The sequence below is a fragment of the Canis lupus genome, chromosome 28 (genome assembly GCF_011100685.1).
Source record: "Canis lupus familiaris isolate Mischka breed German Shepherd chromosome 28, alternate assembly UU_Cfam_GSD_1.0, whole genome shotgun sequence".
Classification (NCBI taxonomy): Eukaryota; Metazoa; Chordata; class Mammalia; order Carnivora; family Canidae; genus Canis; species Canis lupus.
The window spans coordinates 7,234,560-7,255,760 of NC_049249.1; the positions used below are offsets into that span (position 1 = coordinate 7,234,560).

Below are 21,201 nucleotides of genomic sequence, written 5' to 3' on the forward strand. Positions count from 1 at the left end.
TACATTTGTTAGCTGGCATCCTTCCAGCTTTACTATTCACCATCCCTCTCTCTCTGCATATCACTAAGGAGAGTGATACTATGAACTGTTATATTCACTGTGTTATAATCCGAAATGTGCTTTTGATGCTTAAACCACCCCAAATTTGGCCAGTGGAAGACTCAACAGGTATGTCTGTCTCCTTTCTGTGGTTTCTAGCACAAGATGCCTTGAGCTCACCTTGTACTTTTCCCTGATCCTTTCCCTAGGATCAGCCACACATCCACATGGTTCAATTCTCTAAATATTCACTAAGTATACAGCATGTTCTCCCTTCAACTCCACCTCTCTCTTCATAGACAGCCAATGTTATTCGTTTTTTGTGTAGTCTTCCAGAGATAGCTTACCTAATAGAACAAGGTCACAGATAAATATCCTTACCCTTTCCTACGGTTTTTAAAAAAATATGTATTTATTTATTCATGAAAAACACAGGCTGAGAGAGAGAGGCAGAGACACAGGCAGAGGGAGAAGCAGGCTCCTCAGGGGGAGCCCAGTGAGGGACTCCATCCCAGGTTCCGGGATCACGACCTGAGCAGAAGGCGGGCGCCCAACCGCTGAGCCACCCAGGAGTCCCGTTTTCCTAAGATTTTCACTCAAATGACAGCATATTACACTCACTGTGTTTGTGCTTGTAGCGCTTGTCTATCAGGTTCTGAAAGATGCACAGGACTCCACCCCCCAAATATTGGGAGCCTTTAGGCTAAGTTTCAAATGTTTTAGAAAGCTCAGGGAGGATGACTTGACCAAAGTTGCACTGACAACACTCACTTGCTATTCTTTGACTATTCCTCCCTCTCTAGGTTTTTTGACAACTACTCCTTCTTCAAACATCACTTCCTTGGAGAACACTTTCCGTTCCTTAACACACCTCCCGTCCCCAACTAGATGACGTCCGCTGGTTATTAGGTTTCAGATCATTATGTACTTCTCCTTCATAGCACACACATAAGTCACAGCATTAAAATTTGTTTCCTGTCTCCGTGAGGACAGGAACTACTACATCTGTCTTGTTCACTGCTGACACACAGTAGTTGCTCAACAGAAATGTGCGCAGTGAAACTCGAACTCGGGCCACCCAGCTTCCAGTCCACTCTTCTTTCGTCTGCGACCCCGCTTTAGTCGGAGAAATAGTTCCTAGACGTAAATTAAAAACCTCAATAGAAAAAGCTGGGAAATGTGCATTTCCACGATTAGTGGAGGACCTTAGCAGAAACTGCTCACCGCGAGGTGTGACGACCGCAGGAGGGCGTCAATCAAGAAAATGCCCCCTTGCCCCGCAGGCGAGGGGAGCTGCACGGAGCCGAGGCCGCAGGGGTAGCGCCACGGATTCAATAGAAAACACGTGTAAACGCGAGAGCGGTGCTGCGCGCAGCTGCGACCCCCGGGGCCCGGGGACAGGGGACCTAGGGCAACCCCCTTTGGGTGGGCGAAGACCGCACGACTTCTACGTGGCATCTAAGACCCGGGCTTTCCCCGGATTCCTCCCCGAAAGCGTCCTCACGGGAGCGGCTGAGGGCTGGGGCCCGCCCACCAAGGAAACGGGACGGAGCGGCCGCGAGGGCCGAGCGCTTCAAGCCTAGGCGTCCTCACCCCAACTGGGCCTTAGCTAGGGGCCGGGTTTCTCTCCTCGGAGCTGCCGCCCGGGCACAGCCAGCGCCACCGGCACTCCAGGGCGCGCGCCCACACGGGGGATGCTCTCGGCCCGCGACGGCGCGGTCTGCCAGTGCCTCCACGCCCGCCAGGCTCGAGTCCGGCTGCCCTGCGCCGGGTCCACTGCTGCCACCCCGGGGCCGGGCCTGGGCCTGGGCCGGTGCCCCTCGAGTTTCGGCAGGGCTGCCTCCCGGCACGGGCCGGGCCCACGGGAGTCCGTGTTCCAGCGCTGCTTTCCTCGAGTCTCCCCTCGACGGACGTGGCCCTGGGCTTCCTTCCCTTCGAGCGCTCCGGGGCCAGGGTGCCCGCCGCCCCGAGCGACGGCGGCGGCGGCCGGGGACCCGGGCGCGGGTCGGTCCTGGGAGCCGGCGAGCCAGCGCGTCCCGGGGGGCGGGAGCTCGGCCGGCGGGGGCGGGCCGAGGGTGGGGGCGGGAGGCGGCTCCCGGGGCTCCGCGCCATTGGCCGCAGGGACAGGCGGCAGGAAGGGGCCAGAGAGCGCGGCCCCACCCCGTGGCCGGCGGAGCCTATCGCCGGGAGCGCGGAGCGCGGATAAATGTAGCGCCGGGGCGCGGGCCGCCAGCTCTGCGAGGGGCCGGAGCGCAGCGGAGCCATGCAGTACCCACACCCCGGGCCGGCGGCGGCGGGCGCCGTGGGGGTGCCGCTGTACGCGCCCACGCCGTTGCTGCAGCCCGCGCACCCGACGCCGTTCTACATCGAGGACATCCTGGGCCGCGGGCCCGCCGCGCCCACCCCCGCCCCCACGCTGCCGTCCCCCAACTCCTCCTTCACCAGCCTCGTGTCTTCCTACCGGACCCCGGTGTACGAGCCCACGCCGATCCATCCCGCCTTCTCGCACCACTCCGCCGCCGCGCTGGCCGCCGCCTACGGACCCGGCGGCTTCGGGGGCCCTCTGTACCCCTTCCCAAGGACGGTGAACGACTACACGCACGCCCTGCTCCGCCACGACCCCCTGGGTAAGGCGGCCGGGGTCATGGCGGGGCCGAGCCGCGGCCGCGGCGAGGAAGGCGCCACCCGGCAGGTGGCAGCGTCCAGGAGGCGGCGGGGGCGGAGGGGGAGGCAATAGAAAGTTGTGGCAAAAGCGATCGAAAAGCGGCCCTCGGGCGCGCGCAGGGACAGGAGGCGCGTGCCCCAGTGGCGCGCTGCCGGGGCCGACCGCACCGTGACTCAGATTGGTTTTCCTGCACCTTGCAGGCGTCGGGGCGCGCGGGCCCGGGCGAGACCTCTGGCACTGCCGCGGGGGCTGGCGGCCGAAGGCAGCCCCGGGGCGCGCGTGTCGCTCGGGGTGGGGTCCCCTTAGCTGGAGGGACGGGGTAGGGAGTGCCAGGGCGCCCGGGCCGGCCCTGCGGGGCAGGGATAGCTGCTGGGCCCGGGTGGTTACGAGGCTGAACCTGGTTCAACAAGCTTGTGCAGTGAAAGAGCCTGACCCTTTCCGTTCATACAGGAAATCTTGAGTTCTCGATAGGAGTAAATCTGGTTTCAGAAGCTGTTAAGTGTTTTCCTGGCTGCATGAAGCAGACCCTTCCCCCGGAGTAGTGCACGCTGCTGATTATTTTATCGACATCCTCAATACAGACAAATTCAGGAAACACTCGACTTCTGATAGCCGGGATCCGTTTTTCTGATATTGTTCATTTCCTCTGTGTGGGATGTGACTTTATGGCAGCTAAAATAACCAGTTGCTTCCTTTTTTCCCCCGCCCCCGAAGCTGTTTTGCACTAGTCTGAAGCCTGACGTAAGCAAAATCTGGGAGAAAAAAAAAAAACAATGCCAGCTTTCAAAGTGTTTGGGGGCAGGCCTGCAGACCCACGGACGGACGGACGGACGGACTGACTGATAGGTCTTCGGAGTAGGAAAGGCGGGGAAGACACCTAGGACTTACGGTGTTCGCGGGGCTCGTCCCTCAGCGCACGGCCTAAGAAACAAGCCGACGGGGATCCGCACTCCCGAGGGGCCCTTGGCGGCTCCGGCATCGGAAGCCCCGGGGGCATAAAGAAACGGGGCTCCTTGCCTTGGGCCGCCAGGGTTTTAGATTTACTCTCTGCTATTGGCAGCTTCTTTGGGGACCCTAGAGACAACGTAACATTTTAATTAAAATTTTAATGTCTTCACGTTTATGATGAGGCCTTTAGCTCAGCCCTCCACCCTCTTTTCTCATCGTTAAGATTTGGAGGGGATTATATTTTAACTCCTTAAAAAAAAAGTTAACGTATTTTTTTTTTAAGTTATCATATTTTTGATCCCAGTTTCGAGGGTTTGGTGCGGTGGCTCCTGTCCGGCGTGGTTCCGTTCGCCTGCTGGGGCGGGAGCGGGACCCTCAGTCGGGCCGCGTCGGGGGCGAACGTTGTCACAGAGCGCGCCCTGGGTTTCCTTGGGTTACTGCTGGGACCGCGCAGGAGGAAGCAAAGGGCTTTTCGAGATAGACCAACAGGAAACACATTGACGGAAATGTTGCCATAGCCCACGGGGTAGCTTTAACTGGCCGCCCCCGCCGCCGGGTGTGAAATCAGAGGAGGAGGCCGCAGCGCCCTGGAGCCAGGATTGGAAGCTCCACGAACCCGGGCCCCAGGGCTTCCCAAGTGGGCTCCCCGCGGCGGCACCTGGCCAGAACACCTCGGGTAGTGTAGCAGTCCACGCCCCCCCCCCCAACATACACACACTCGGGTGTTTGGAAAGTGCAGCTCACCAAGAGAGAGGGCCTAGAGGTGCAAAAAGTTGTGTATAAATTCCAGAGAGACTTGTTAAGGAGTGTCGTGGTATTTTAAACTCCATTTATAGTGTGTGTTCTTTTGGGGATCAAAAGACTTGTGCGTTTGAAATCATTTATGGGTGTGATGGCAGTTTGCATCTGTGAGTGTACAAGGGTGGTCTGTGTGCACATGCAATGTAGATGTGTGTGCCTTTGGGTGTTTCTGTCTCCAGGTATGCATGTGCCTTGGGGGGAACGCATTGGGTCCTTGTATGGATGGGTGTGAACAAGTTCGGCTGAGGGTCCGTCTAGTTCCCTCCTCCCCTTTGTCACCCCCAGGGCCTGACGGCTCCAGGGCTGTCACTAACCTCTGCTCTCGCTGCCCTGTAGGCAAACCCCTGCTCTGGAGCCCTTTCTTGCAGAGGCCTCTGCATAAAAGGAAAGGCGGCCAGGTGAGGTTCTCCAACGACCAGACCATCGAGTTGGAGAAGAAGTTTGAGACCCAAAAGTACCTCTCTCCTCCCGAGAGGAAGCGTCTGGCCAAGATGCTGCAGCTCAGTGAGAGACAGGTGAGCGCGCCTGCGGGCTGGGGGCAGATTCCTGGGGCAGGGGGCTGGGGGCGGAGACCTGGGGCGGGGGGAGCCACCGTGGGCTCAGGCGTTCCTCGTCGCCCCCTAATGCCTGGAGCTCTTGCCAGCTCCACAGCCCCAAATCAGCTCCGGTACTCCCCAGGTCGCTTGGGTTTGTGGCAAGCTTTCTTTCTCTTTCCTGTAGGTTAAAACCTGGTTTCAGAATCGACGTGCTAAATGGAGAAGACTAAAACAGGTATCGACAAGGTTCCGTTTCTATGGAAATAAATATTTTTATCATGTTATCTCAATGCGAGGCCTGTTATGGGTTGTATGCAAAAGTCATTTGAGAGACTATTTAACCTCTTCACCTTGATTAAAAAGGCAAATAGTCCTGCTGAAATTCAGGATGAGTTGCTCAGGTGGCAGTAATGCTAAAAGCACCTAATGCAGTTCCTATATCAATTATGCTTGGGTTTTCACACACTGGCTAGTAAAACTCTGGGCTAATTGTTTTATAAACCCCATATGTTGTTTATCTAATTAACGCAGGAAAGATAAAGTAATTGACAGTAAATGACTTACGCAGTTATCTTTGGGAGAAAATTGTTTCTTTTATTTACACAGCCATAATAAAACCAGGCAGAGCTCAAGGGTAAATATAAGGAAATAAACACCTTTAAGTCTTGTTTGCACTGTTTTTTTTTTAAGAAGAATTAAATATCAAAGAGTTTAAAATTATTTCCCATCTAATGCCAGCTCTTAAGATGAATATAAGACAGGTAAGAGAATATACAAGCTTATTTGGAAAGTAGCTTAAACTTACTAACAGTCTTTTTTTCCAATGAAAAATACTGCGTAAATACTATTATGCAGTATGTGATAAAAAGTAAAGGCTAATTCAGTTTTTGAAAAACCTCTTTTGACTTAAACCTAAAGATTTGTTTTTGATGTTCCAGTCTGGATGTCTTCTCCAGAGTTTTCTAGCAATTGTTGAACTGTTCATATGCCAGTGTATGTACAGCTTAGAATAAAATATCTTTGAAACCGTATTGGGGGGGATTGAAAGCAGTGTGCATTTTTAAATTTAGTGATCCTAACTTTTTCATTAGAAATAAGATGGTGTCACAAAGAGTACTTTGAGACAGAAAATAAATTGTTCATAATTTCATTATTCTAACATTTAAAAATTTGTAGATTCTCTCTCAATCTCTGACCTTGTGCATCTCTTGGTTGCTTAGTTACAAGCCTAGTGAATATATTATTCTATAGTCTTACTTTAAAAAAGCCTTTAGCAATATATCGTATTTCTTTGTAGTGTTTATGTCTGCTTTAGACAAACAGAATTAAAAATTCACTCATATATTTAGTTCTTGTTCAAAGGCTTGACTGCAGTTTACCAGGGATTTTTTAAATAGTGGTTCCTATGTAACGTGGGAATATATTTTCCAGAAACTTCCCCCGGATTTTAAGTAAATTGTAATTGTCTCCCTTTACAGTTGGCAATATTCTTCCAGTTCTGCCTTTTTACCTTTGCCATGATTTTGTGACTATAATGAGTATTCGTAAGTTTATAGATTTACTCCAGCAAATGGATGAAAAAGTATTCCATTTTGAAACTTCCCTGAATTTACTATTTAGCATTCATATTTCTTAAATGTCTGGAAGACCCTGTTAAATGGCAAGGTTTAAAAATGCTTGAAGAGGGACGCCTGGGTGGCTCAGTGGTTGAGCGTCTGCCTTTGGCCCAAGGCGTGCGTGATCCTGGAGGCCCAGGATCAAGTCCCACATGGGGCTCCCTGCATGGAGCCTGCTTCTCCCTCTGCCTTTGTCCTACCTCTTTCTCTGTGTCTCTCATGAATAAATAAATAAAATCTTAAAAAAAAAAAAAGCTTGAAAAATGAAGATAGTGTGTATCTGTAATGATCTATTCTCTCCTCTCCCCTAAACTTTTAAGAATCTTGAAAGTTGAAAGCACTAGGTATAACTAAAAATCTTAAAGGTGATAGAGAATGAAAACACATTTTGATATATGTCTCTTATGTCTCCATATTTCATGAGCCTACCAATTTCCATCTTCATTCCTTTCAGGAGAACCCTCAAAGCAATAAAAAAGAAGAACTAGAAAGTTTGGACAATCCCTGTGACCAGAGGCAAGACTTGTCCAGTGAGCAAAATAAAGGTGCCTTGGACAGCTCTCAATGTTCACCCTCCCCTGCCTCCCAGGAAGACCTTGAATCAGAGATTTCAGAGGATTCTGATCAGGAAGTGGACATTGAGGGCGATAAAGGCTATTTTAATGCTGGATGATGACCACTGACATTCGGAAAGTTCAGAAAACTAGACTCGGGAATAACATTTGCTACAGAAAATCTCTGTAGACATACTGGAAAGCTATGAGAGAGGGAATCAATTTTCTGGAAACCTGAAATATTTGGTGCACTGGCTAAGCAGCAAACTTACATTGAAACCTTTAATTTTTACTTAAATGGCTTATGTACTGATTGTAGATTGTATGATGAAGGGACTCTTCACTGATTGAATTCACCCCCTTTTTAAAAAAGTAATTTTTTTTTCTATTTATAAAAAGTAATTTTGAACTTTTTTCATTAAATTTTTAAGTTATAACTTTAAAGATTTTAATAAGATCTTGAATAACTTTTTAATCTGTATCTACATCACACTTACTGGAAAACCAAAAGGGCACCCCAGATTCCAGAGGTATGCCATGGAAAGGGGTGGCGGCCACATTTCAGACAGCCTTGGAATATTTTAAAAGGAAGAAACATCCTTTACTTTCATATTACATTCTTACACTGCTGCCTTAAATCCAATATGATCTCAGAGATCGTGTCTCGGGGGATGTGTGTGTTCTTTTTGTCAGATATAGTTGATAAGAATCTTAAATGCTTGTTTTGCACTATCACTTAGTACCTTGTATGACCAAGTTGTTAAGGGAATAGTACAGTCCAATTCAAGCAGAGAAACTGACTTGTCGGTGGCTAAAATTAATCACGGATGAACTAGAAGTAGCAGGTTAACTAAATGTAAGTAGACTGTAGATATTTGTGTTTTATATCAAACTGTTTATAATGTGTATGTATATATAATTGTTCACTGTAAAAAAAAAAAAATGACCGAAATGGTTTTTTTTTTTTTTTTTTAAATGAGTAACTTGTGTATAAAATAAACCCGTCGGCAAGACGACTGACCTCGAGGGACCTCTCATTCTTCCAACGAAACAAACGCACACCTCTCATTACCGTTCCTCCAAGCGCCACTCGGTCCCGGCGCGGGGCTGGGCGCGGGGCTGGGCGCGGGGCTGGGCGCGGGGCTGGGCGCGGGGCTGGGCGCGGGGCTGGGCGCGGGGCTGGGCGCGGGGCGGTAGACCTGGGCCTTTCCCTCGCGGAGGAGGGAGGCTAGGGGCAGGGGAGGGTCTGGACGTGTGCGTGTCGCGGCCGGGGGAGGTCCCCGCCGCGGACCCGGGGTGCGGCAGGTAGCTGCAAGAGCCGGGGGCCGAGGCCGGCTGCGCGGGGAGCCGCGAGGCCGCCGAACCCCATCGATTCGCCCCGGCTCCCAGGCTGGCCCGGGCCGCCGTCCTTGACCGGCGTGAGTCAACACTGCGTCATCCCTTGGCGGCCTCATCCCTTGGCGGCGGAGCCCGGGGCGGCGGGGGGTCCGCGGAGGGGGTGGAGGGAGCCTGCCCGGGAAGAGCCGGGAGGTGGTGTGAGACCGCGAGTCTCAAGCTACAGCCAGCTTCAGAAGCACCTGCACAGCTCGAAACTCTTGGCCAGCCCTGTCGCCAGAGTTTCTGATTTGGTAGGTCTAGAATGGCACCGGGAATTTGCACTTCAGCAAGTGATCAAGTGATGGCAAAGCTGCTGGTAGGAGGACCGAGCTCCAAGAACCACTGTTCTAAGGCGCTCCTCCGGTGGAAGCAGGTGGGGCCCCGCATACCCCCTCCTTTCTCACCTGCTTCCCTTCTCCCAGTCACTCCTCTCAGTGTGGGAGCAGGTGGCGGAGAGGACTGTAAGGGAGGAAGAGGCAAACCGGGCCTATCTAGGCCTGTGGGAGCAAGAGTCTGATGGCTATGGGGGCCTGGCAGGGCCAAGGAAGGGGTACTGTGAGATGAGAGAATGGAAGCCCCAGGTAAGGCGGGATGTGGGGGTGAGTGCAAGGGTGGCCTGATGTTTCTGATTGGCCCAGGGATTGCATCCAGCTGCTTGCCTAGTGGAGCCAGGAACCATCAGGCCCCTGACATTCCAGGAAAGTGATGAGAGGCCTGTTGGGGGAGAGGTCCAGAAACCTCTTCCTCTAGCCTGGGCCTCCATGGAAGCCTGTAGTTGTTTGTGGAGTTGCCTGACTGAGGGTACCCGAAGGAATGACACTGTCCCCTGCATTGCTGATGGGGGCTATGGTTCCCCAGACCTAGGCCCTCCAGTGAAGACATAGTGAAAAGTTTTCTGCTTTTAGGGAGCTGTTAGAGTCTGTCTCCTTATATTCCAAGAAGGCACCTGGAATTGGCTGTGAATTTAAATTTCTGAGAAAATTAGCACCAGGTGCTTAAACAGAGAAGTGTGAATAGGCCTGGAAGTTTAATCATTTGGGCTGGGAGTTTTAGTTGTTGGCCTCAGTTCTCTCATCTGTGGAATGGAGATGGTCTCATTGATCTACATGATCCTCTCCAGCCGCCAAATTCCCAACTCAGCTCAAGATCTTTATCTTTTTTTATAATTTTTTTAATTTTTTATTTTTAAAGATTTTATTTATTTATTCATGAGAGACACAAAGAGAGAGAGAGAGAGAGGCAGAGAGAGAAGCAGGCTCCATGCAGGGACTCGATCCTGTGACTCAAGGGCTGAAGGCAGGCGCCAAACCGCTGAGCCACCCAGGGATCCCCTCAAGATCTTTATCTTTATGGTTTCCCCTATTCTCTGCCTACATCTAGGTTTCAAGGGTCATCATCAGTCTCACTTGAAAATGGGGCTGTCTGCATCAGAGTTTTGGAGAATGGGAGGCTTGTGGGCCTAATATTGAATTAAAGCAATCCTGAAATCAGTTCGTGTGTGTTTCACTCCTGGAGATAACCTCTGGTTAATGTTTATTCTTGAGAATAACTATCATGATGATCAAGCAGAGAAATACAGCCTTATGTATTGATTGACACTAGAAAAGTTGAAGGGCGAAATCTTGTTTTAAAGTAGAGTTTCCTGAATCCAGAATGTTTTCTAGTTTAAAGCTATTCCTGACCCTCCTCAAATTGCTCATATTCTGAATCTAAACATAGTCTTAAAGATCAAGAGCATGTTCAGTGGAGAAGTACAGTATTCTCAGGGCATGGGTTGGCATTAACTGTTTTCAAAATGTCCCATTGCAGATCGCCAATGAATATTTACAAATTCTTCCTACAATCCAGGCATTTTTCATTTGTTTGTCTTTTGGCTATTTCATGTTGAAGCAGCATGTATGACCTTTACAGCACAACTCCTGTCTTGTTTTTAACTCTTTTTATCAGGAGATTCAACTTGAAAACGGTTATCATTTAGCAGAAAGACAAACAGAAAAGCACATTTTTGTAAGCAAAACGTTAATGATTGGAAGAATTGCCCTAATTTCACCATGACAGTGTGTGATTAATCCCCTGGGTCATGTACTTATACTTTAAGTTATTCAGTTCGTTGGTCTTTGATATTCAGAACCCTTTCTAACTTAATAGGATATTGATTTTGTTGGATGATGTACTTTGACTCTTTAAACAACATCACTTTTAGGGATGACTAGCCTGCTGTGTAGTATTTTATTTAGAGAACTATTGCATAAGGTTTCTTTTTCTTACTTTTTATGGTTTTCTCAGGGTGAAAGCTGATAAAACATCTTGTGGGAAAAGAGGAAACCATCTCTGATAGTGAAAGTACCTATTCTCTTTCAACATTTCTGACAACTTTTTTTTTTGTGGTTTCATTGCTGTGAATATTCATTTTACTTAATGGAGGCAGGGCAAGGATTCAAGAAAATGTATTTGGACGTGGGGGAAGTGCACTTCGTTGGGAACAGACTGCCCTTACTAAAATTCCTATTCTAGTTATACTGCCTTGTGTAACTCAAGCTCAGAAGCTCACTCTTTTGATCTTTCTTTAAAATCCAGTAATCAATGATCCTTTAAATCTGTGCTTGGAGGTGAGAATTTTGTGACTCCTGGCAACATGGGACAGAATGTGGAGAACGAAACAGTCACCTGGGATGCTTCTGAATGGTTAGGAGTTTGGTCTCTTGTAAAAATAATCAGATGTTGTACCCACATTTCCATCACTTTGGATTTCATGAAATTCCAGCTGGATTCTGTATTTGTCCAAATTCTGTCCTTTGATACTTTTTTTTTTTTTTTTTGGTGTTGTTAAATCCAAATGACAACCACTTTGGAGATTCTTACCACCTACCAAAATATCTGAGATCCAGGATATCTTCAGATCTAGCTGAGGGGACACCAATGTCAGGAATTATGCTATGCCATTGTGGATAAAAGAAGGGCTTGCAGAATGGCTCTCTTGTTGGTTGGGGGCCTTGGGAACTGTGAATTCTCAGCCCAGCTTCTAGAGAGGTGGGCTGCTTACCTGAGAGGAAGCATCAGACCTGGCACTCAGTGGGTGCCAAGCATTAGCTAGAAAAACTAGAAAGTCCTCACTAACTCCCTTCTTTTAGGGTGGCTCTTTGATACGCTGTAGCAGGCGGTAAATCTCCTCTGTCTGATGTACACAAATCTCTGCAGACAATGGAAAGGGCTGTGGGGAGGAGACCTTGGAGCTGGCAAAGGCATTTCCTGTCTGCAAAGGATCTCGACTTTGGAGCATCCGGGGGTTGCCTCGAGGTTTTTGAGGCAGCCGAACACTTTTCCGAGTAGCTACTTAAAAAAAAAAAGAAGAGAAGAAAGAGGAAAAAAGGGAGGGGGTCACTGCCAATTTCAAGTAATTTTTCCAGATGGAAGCCAATGAGACATATCCTCATTTAAAAAATATATATTAAAGCTTATTTTCTAACCATTTGAATTTTTTCTAATTTGAAAGGGAAGTTTGGGATCATTAAAAATCTTAAACATTCAAAAATCTCATCACTCTCCAAAGACAACTACAGGGAAAAGTTAACGGTACCCATCCCCCCAACCCCTCCACACCAAGATACTTGCAGGAAGAGAAATGCCTATTGAGTTTTCTCCATGAAACTTGTTTATATTTTTCTTTTGTAATTTAATTCTACCTCCTCATCCTTCCTTACCTCTCTCTACTTCTTTTTATTCATTTCCTTTCTCCACTCCACCTACCCGTACTACCACCCCCCTTTCAGGATTTCTCTTCCTCATTGATTTTATTTCCCCATTAAGAATAAAAAATGACTAGTCTCAGTTCTTTAGATGTCACAATTAGGGCCAAGATTTTCTTGGCCTTAATAGTGACAAATATATAGAAATGTTCAACTTTCAGGTGGAAATTCTAGGTTTGAGGAAGATGTTACTGGAGTCCTAGAACACTGCCCTCATCCCTCTAAACAGTTCTTTAGTTTAGCTTTTTTGTTTTTGTTTTCTTTTTTAGACCAGGTAAGTGATAATAGTGAGAGTAATAGAAAAGTAATAATATTTGTCCCTCTGGACCGCCTGGGTGGCTCAGCTGGTTAAGTGTCCCACTCTTGATCTCAGATCAGGAAGTCATGGCAGAGGCCTCCAGGGGCTCTTGGCAGAGAAAAGGAGATGGGATTGTAGTCCCAGGGAGGGGGATGATCATGTTCAGAGACCTGGAGATGAAAGAGGCCAAGGAATAAGTATGACAAGAATCTCCAGAGGTTCTTGAATCCAGAATTTTGGAAATGGGATTATGGACTGGTATTCTCCTCCTCCAGTCACATAGATCTCTTGGCTTTTAGGTTTGCAGTTTCCTCCCTCTGCAATTCTCTTCCCCTAGACAGCCTCCGAGCTGGCTCCCTTACCTCCCACAGGCTTGGACTTCCTTAGCCACCCTATTTAAAATCATAAGCCCTCTTCCCTCATCCCCTCCCACAATCTGCTTTCCTTTATTTCACTTACTATAATTGTATATCATATTTTTACTTATTTATTATTTACCTCTCCTCATTGAAATGGGAATGCCATGAGGGCAAAGATATTTGTGTTTTATCTACTGCTGTGTATCTCCAGCATCTGTATCTGACACATAATAGGTACTCCATAAGTGTGCATTAAATGAATGAATTAATGAATGTATATTGAACATTTACTATGTATTAACATATTAACATTATAGAAGTCCTCTATCATTTAATCCTCACAAAAATTCTATGAGGTAGATTAGCCCATTTTCTAGATAAGGAAACTGTTACCAAGAAGTTAAGCCCAAAACCTCAATTACTATACTAATGTTGTAATGTGACCTTCTTTGTGGAATCTCCTGACCTTGAGAATGTATCAAGCAGAGTATAATTCTAGCTATAAGGTTCATTTTATGTAATCTTTTTGCCTTCATTCAAGTCTAGCATTATATCTGGAAGGGGTGGGTGATGGGCGTAACGGAGGGCACATGATGAGATGAGTACAGGGTGTTATACTATATGTTGGTAAATTGGACTTAAATAAAAATGTTTTTAAAATTTAGAAGGGATTACAGGGGATCCCTGGGTGGCGCAGCGGTTTGGCACCTGCCTTTGGCCCAGGGCGCGATCCTGGAGACCCGGGATCGAATCCCACATCGGGCTCCCGGTGCATGGAGCCTGCTTCTCCCTCTGCCTGTGTCTCTGCCTCTCTCTCTCTCTCTGTGACTATCATAAATAAATAAAAATTAAAAAAAAAAAAAATTTAGAAGGGATTACAATACAGTATAGGAGATATGCAGTTTCTGTCTGTGTAGCCCATTATTCTATCACCCTAGGAAACCAATAAACTGGATCACTATTCCTATTTTCTGAGGACATGAGCATTATAAAATACGCTTTCTACTTTTCAAGGTGTTAAAAGAAAGGTCTGCTACTGGTCAATGTTGTTTGGTGTTCCTCTTATATACACTGTTTGGTATCATTGCATTTATTTTTCATCTGACTTACTGATGAATGTTCCACAAAAGGCCTCTGAACATAGAGCAGTGCCATGGCTTCTATAGGGTCTAAAATACATCTAGCTCTGTGTTTGGCATGTGGTAAGCTGTTAATACATGTTGTACTACAGAATGAGAGTGAAAACCCTACGCCTTCTGCAGTGGAGAGAAGAAATATTTCTCTTCCATAATGAGCTCTGCACCCTTTATGCTTCCTGTTCATTGGCCACAAAAACACAGCTTTCCTGGATGGCTCCAGGAGCTCAGCAGAATGCATGATAGGACTGCAAGTGGAGGAGAGTCTGCGGGGCTGGGGCATGGGTGGGGTGGTGTAGGGGTGGGGGATGTGATTAAGGCTATTCAAGCCTACAGGCACTACAAGGAGATGTTCTTTCCCCTCTTTTTACTGACATGAATATGAAGAGGAAGTGCTTTTGTGGGTTTATATTGGTTCTTTTCCCTTCAGATTTGGCAATTTCATTCAATTTGACATTTACACTTCTCAATTTCAACGTTAGTTAAACTATACCTATTTTGCTGAAAAAAGACACCATTTGTTATTACTATTATTTGTATTGACATCATCCATTTAGCAATTGGAAGCAGGAAAACCCAAGTGTTTATAAATTATTTCTTCAAGTATTTTATGAATTGCAAAGAAATGATTGTAGAAGGAACATAAAATGTGTCTGCTTCAATGTCACACCCTAGTTCAAAGTTTTAGCCTTCCTTAGCTGCTTATGGAATCTGCAATACTGCAGACTTTCCATTAATTGTAAACTAGACCAGACTAATTCAATAAATGTTTAAAAAATGGCCCCTGAGTGCAGGTTCAGAGGTCTAGAGGAAGTGGTTTCTTAGACACCTGCCTCCCATATATTGACTCGATGGTATGTAGGTGGAAGTGAGATAGTTATAATGATGTATAGTGCTGTTGATTAGTTAATTGGAGGTGAAATTTTTAGTTTCACCAAGCAATTACCTGACCTCATTAAGGTCTTTAAAATTGCCCAAAAAGCCATTTTGGCTGAAGCAGCTGCTCCTTGTTTGGATGTTGTTTCAGGCATTAAGAAAAGCACAATGCTAGTGGTAACCAGGGAATATAAGCCTGCAATTTCTGGAATATATTGTTCTGAATCTTAGCCATTATTCATTATTATCTATCCTGTCCGAACATGAGACACTAAAATCTGTTTACATTTGTATGGTATTTCTTTTCAGACAGTTTTTTTGAAGTATCATGTTTACAAAATATGTATTTTTAACAAATGAAATTGTTTTTGAAAACAGTGTCAGCTTTATTTTAATTTTTAAGGAAACTTCTTGTTAAAGTATAACTTACATACAAAAAAGTTCATGATCATGGGTGTATAGCTCACAAAATGAATACATTTGTTGACACAGAATATGGAACTTCTGGATCTCTAGAAATTTCCTTTTTGTCCCTCCTCTCTGGGTTACTGTCCACAAGGCCATCCCAAGGGAAACCATTATCCTGATTCTAATTTTTTTTTTTAAGATTTTATGTTTTAAACATGGGCTCAAACTCACAACCCCGAGATCAAAAGTCATATACTCTTCCAACTGAGCTATCCAGGTGCCCCTTCACAATCCTGATTCCAAATAACATGGACTCATTCGCTGATTTTTGAACTTTATATAAACAGAATTCTACAGTATGTTTTCTTCAATCTCTGGCTTCTTTAGTTTACTTCTTTTTTAAAAAAAGATTTTATTTATTTATTCATGAGAGACACACACACACAGAGAGGCAGAGACATAGGCAGAGGGAGAAGCAGGCTCCATGCAGGGAGCCTGACGTGGGACTCCATCCTGGGTCTCCAGATTCAGGCCCTGGGCCCAAGGCAGGCGCTAAACCACTAAGCCACCGGTTACTTTTTTGCCCCTAGTTTACTTTTTTGTTGGTAAAATTCATCCATATTATCGTGTGATGTTATTTGTTCATTCCAACTTCTGTGTAGTAGTTCACTGTATGAATTTTCATGCTACTTTAAGTAATCCATCTGAACATAAAAAGCTGTACTGCAAAGTTTACAAACATTAAAAAATATATCTCTGTTCACGTATTATAACCAGGCACTTATTTTTCAAAAGGCACCATCCATATGTAATTCTAAGATTTCTAGGTGCACAGAAGGAAAGATGGCAGAAAGACCAGGAGGTATCTTCAGGAAACAAATGACTGCAAACTGTCACATATCAGAACTGAGAATACCAATAGCTAAGCTACTTCCTACTTCCTAGCTCTTCCACTCAGGAAGATTAAATTTAAGGAATTTTTAAAAAGATTTATTATTTATTTATTTATTTGTAAAAGGACTTCGTTTATTTGTTTATTTATTTATTTGACAGAGAAAGAGAGAGAGAGAGCAAGAGAGCACAAGCAGGAGGAGCAGCAGGAAGAGGGAGAAGCAGGCTCCCCCTGGGACAGGGAGCCCAATGCAAGGCTCAGTCCCGGGACACTGAGATCATGACCCCAGTTAAAGGCAGATGCTTAACTAACTCAGCCACCCAGGTGCTCCTATTTATTTATGAGAGAGGAAGTGGGACAGAGGGAGAGGGAAAAAAAAATCTTTTTAAAAAATTTAAATTATTTTATTTTTTTAAATAAATTAATTTTTTATTGGTGTTCAATTTACCAACATACCGAATAACACCCAGTGCTCATCCCGTCAAGTGTCCCCCTCAGTGCCCGTCACCCATTCACCCCCACCCCCTGCCCTCCTCCCCTTCCACCACCCCTAGTTCATTTCCCAGAGTTAGGAGTCTTTATAATGCATTATTAGTTTCGGAGGTAGAGGTCAGTGATTCATCAGTCTTTAATAACACCCAGTGCTCATTACATCACATGCCCTCCTTAATGTCCATCACCCAGTTACCCCATCCTCCCACCCTCCTCTCCTCCATCGACCCTCAGTTTGTTTCCTATGATTAAGGGTCTCTTAAGGTTTGTCTCCACTATGATTATGTCTTGTTTTATTTTTACCTTCCTTCCCCTATGATCCTCTGTTTTGTTTCTTAAATTCCACATATGAGTAAGATCATATGATAATTGTCTTTCTCTGACTTATTTCACTTAGCATAATACCCTCTAGTTCCATCCATGTCGTTGCAAATGGCAAGATTTCTTTTTCTGATGGCTGAGCAGTATTCCATTGTATATATACACCACACCTTCTTTATCCATTCATCTGTTGATGGACAGCTTGGGTCTTTCCATAGTTTGGCTATTGTGGACATTGCTGCTGATAAACATTGGGGTGCAAGTGCCCCTTCAGATCACTACATTTGGATCTTTGGGGTAAATACCCAGTAGTGCAATCACTGGGTCGTAGGGTAGCTCTATTTTTAACTTTTGGGGGAACTTTCATACTGTTTTCCAGAGTGGCTGCAGCAGTTTGCATTCCCACCAACAATGTAGGAGGGTTCCCCTTTCTCTGCATCTTTGCCAACACATGTCGTTTGCTGGCTGGATAATTTTAGCCATTCTGACCAGTGTGAGGTGGTCTCATTGTGGTTTTGATTTGTATTTCCCTGATGTTGAGTGATGTTGAACATTTTTTCATGTGTCTGTTGGCCACTTGTGTGTCTTCTCTGGAGAAATGTCTGTTCATGTCTTCTGCTCATTTCTTGATTGGAATATTTGTTCTTTGGGTGTTGAGTTTGATACATTCTTTACAGATTGTGGATATTAGCCCTTTATATGATAAGACATTTGCAAATATCTTCTCCCATTCTGTCGGTTGTCTTTTGGTTTTGTCTACCGTTTCCTATACTGTGCAAAAGCTTTTTATCTTGATGAAGTCCCAATATTTCATTTTTGCATTTGTTTCCCTTGCCTTTGGAGATGTGTTTAGCAAGAAGATGCTATGGCAGAGGTCGCAGAGGTTGGTGCCTCTAGGATTTTGGTGGATTCCTGTCTCACATTTAGGTCTTTCACCCATTTAGAGTTTCTTTTTGTGTATGGTGTAAGAAAGGTGTCCAGTTTCATTCTTTTGCATATGGGTGTCCAATTTTCCAAACACCATTTGTTGAAGAGATTGTCATTTTTCCATAAGATATTCTTTCATGATTTGTTGGTTGACCATAGAATTGAGGGTCCATTTCTGGGTTCTCTATTCAGTTTCATTGACCTATGTGTCTGTTTTGTGCCAGTACCATATTGTCTTGGTGAAATATCTCTTTGTAATAGAGCTCTTTGTAATAGAGCTTGAAGTCCAGAATTGTGATGCCACCAACTTTGGTTTTCTTCTTCAATGTTCCTTGGCTATTTGGGGTGTTTTCTGGTTCCATACAAATTTTAGGATTATTTGTTCCAGCTCTGTGAAAAAAAGTCGATGGTATTTTGATAGGGATTACATTGAATGTATAGATTGCTCAAAGTAGCATAGACATTTTAACAATATTTGTTCCTCCAATCCAGAACATGGAATGTTTTTCCATTTCTTTGTGTCTTCCTCAGTTTCTTTCATGAGTGTTCTATAGTTTTCTGAGTACAGATCCTTTTTTTTTTTTAAGATTTTATTTATTTATTCATGTGAGACACGGGGGGAGGGGGCAGAGACACAGGTAGAGGGAGAAGCAGGCTTCATGCAGGGAGCGTGATGTGGGACTCAATTCTGGGACTCCAGGATAACACCCCGGGGCTGCCCCTGAGTACACATCCTTTGCCTCTTTGGTTAGGTTTATTCCTAGGTATCTTATAGTTTTTGGTGAAATTATAAATGGATTGACCCCTTAATTTCTCTTTCTTCTGTCTCATTGTTAGTGTATAGAAATGAAACTGATTTCTGTGTATTGATTTGTATCCTGCCACACTGCAGAATTCCTGTCTGAGTTCTAGCAATTTTGGGGTGGAGTCTTTTGGATTTTCCACGTAGAGTATCATGTCATCTGAGAAGAGAGAGTTTGACCTCTTTGCTGATTTGGATGCCTTTTATTTGGGAGAGTCTTTTTTTTTTTAAGATTTTATTTATTTATTCATGAGAGACACAGAGAAAGGCAGAGACACAAGCAGAGGGAGAAGCAGGCTCCATGCAGGGAGCCCGATGTGGGACTTGATCCCAGGACTCCAGGATCACAGCCTGAGCCAAAGGCAGACGCTCAACCATTGAGCCACCCAGGTGTCCCTGGGAGAGAATCTTAAGCAGACTCTGTGCTGAACATGGAGTCTGACAAATTCCTTAATTTTATGACCCTGAGATCACAACCCGAGCTGAAATCAAGAGTCATCAATCTAACCCACTGTGCCACTCAGGTGCCCCTCAGGTAGATTAAATTTTAAAAATTCTTCTAAAATGTGCCTGTTGCTTTAACTTTTAATGAATAAAAACCTATCTCCTCACATAAAAAAAAATTTCTTCTAAAGACAATTTTCCAAGATTAATTTGTTTAAGTTGTTACACATAGTTGTTTATGATAAGAAAGCTAAATAAGGAGCCAAGTGAGTGAAATAGAACCTCAAATTTATTTTAAGTCTCAACATAAAGTCTCTCTGTTCTTAGAGTATTTTTATGTAGTAATTTTAGGAAATTAGTTTGCATCCTACTCCACTTTTATGTTCCTGTTACTTTGTAGTTTATGATTATGAAAGTACTATGAAAGGTACCCTAGGTTTGCTGTTAAGTTGCAGTGTGACTTTGGATGTGTCACTTACCTTCTCTGAGTCTATTACTTCATCATAAAATGTGGGGCTTGAACTGGGTCATCTTTAATGTTTCATTTAGTGCTAAGATGCTGTGTATTTCTGTTCTTAACTTCCTAAAGAACACATTTATCTCTTGTATTTCAGTGGTTATGCATTTGAGGTGTTGAAGGATGCAAGGAATCTCTCATTGCACGGACCCTCTGGTAAGTTCCAGTGTTGGGCTGCCTCTTCTACTTTCTCTTACTTTTTTTTTTTTTTTTTTAAAGATTTTATTTATTCATGAGAGACACAGAGAGAAAGGCAGAGACATAGCGGGAAACTGATGGGACATATGGTCCCAGGACCCCAGGATTACCACCTGAGCCAAAGGCGGACGCTCAACCACTGAGCTACCCAGGTGCCCCTCTTCTGCTTGCTCTTAGTTCTAGAGTTGAGTCAAGGCTCAGTCTCTCTAAGAGCCTATCACAAGCTCACCCTAGGGAAGAGTTCTCGGGAAAGCATCCCCCAGACTATCCATCCAAATAATAGAGTATTTAAGTGAACTCAAATGTTGATTGCCATTCTTCTATCAAATTATTAAATTAATTCAACCATTCACTCAACAAACATTTCTGTCATTTCTGCTTTAGCATATCTAGGACAAATTCCTGGAATTGGAACTGCTGGATCAAGTGGTATGCGCATTTTTCATCTAGAGAGATAGACAATTCGGTCGCTATGTTTTATCATAATTCTGATTATACTGAACATGCAATTTTGATTCCTGTGTTTAAAATATATATATATAGGGATCCCTGGGTGGCGCAGCGGTTTGGCGCCTGCCTTTGGCCCAGGGCGCGATCCTGGAGACACGGGATCGAATCCCACGTCGGGCTCTCGGTGCATGGAGCCTGCTTCTCCCTCTGCCTATGTCTCTGCCTCTCTCTCTCTCTCTGTGTGACTACCATAAATAAATAAAAATTAAAATAAATAAATAAATATATATATATATCTTAAGCTTATATATATGTGTGTGTGTGTATATATATATATATATATATATATATTTTTTTTTTTTTTTTTTTTTTTTTTTTTTGTAGTGAGCCTTACACCTAATGTGACACTTGGACTCATGATCCCAAGATCAAGAATTGCATGCTCTATGGACTTATGGACTGAGCCAGCGAGGCACCCCTTGAAATATTTTATTTTATTTATTTTTTAAAAAATATTTTGTTTTTTTATTCATGAGACACACACACAAAAAGAGAGAGAGAGAGAGAGAGAGAGAGAAAGAGGCAGAGACACAGGCAAAGGGAGAAGCAGGCTTTATGCAGGGAGCCTGACGCAGGACTCGATCCCAGGTCACCAGGATCACACCCTCGGCTGAAGACGGCGCTAAACCACTGAGCCACCCAGGCTGCCCAAAATATTTTATATAAATAAATATTTTCCTTTATAAATATCATGTCAATGATTACATAATGTATTCTTATGTAATGATGCCATAATTTC

At 44.9% G+C, this 21,201-nt stretch overlaps 1 protein-coding gene and 1 long non-coding RNA gene across 3 annotated transcripts in view; both read left to right on the forward strand.

Annotated features, from left to right (window-relative positions):
* The first annotated feature begins 2,287 nt into the window (after positions 1-2,287).
* On the forward strand, positions 2,288-8,185 carry HHEX (hematopoietically expressed homeobox). Its single transcript, XM_038578201.1, has 4 exons — positions 2,288-2,666; positions 4,790-4,968; positions 5,174-5,224; positions 7,060-8,185. The coding sequence occupies exons 1-4, from the start codon at positions 2,303-2,305 to the stop codon at positions 7,276-7,278; spliced, it is 813 nt and encodes a 270-aa protein (XP_038434129.1). The 5' UTR covers positions 2,288-2,302; the 3' UTR covers positions 7,279-8,185.
* Positions 8,186-8,637: 452 nt separating this feature from the next.
* Positions 8,638-21,201, forward strand: part of LOC106557939 — a 64,735-nt gene continuing 52,171 nt past the window's right edge. For both annotated transcript variants that reach the window (XR_005380424.1, XR_005380425.1), the window contains exons 1-2: positions 8,638-8,787; positions 19,852-19,910. This is a non-coding gene — a long non-coding RNA (uncharacterized LOC106557939). The remainder of the gene's footprint in view (positions 8,788-19,851; positions 19,911-21,201) is intronic.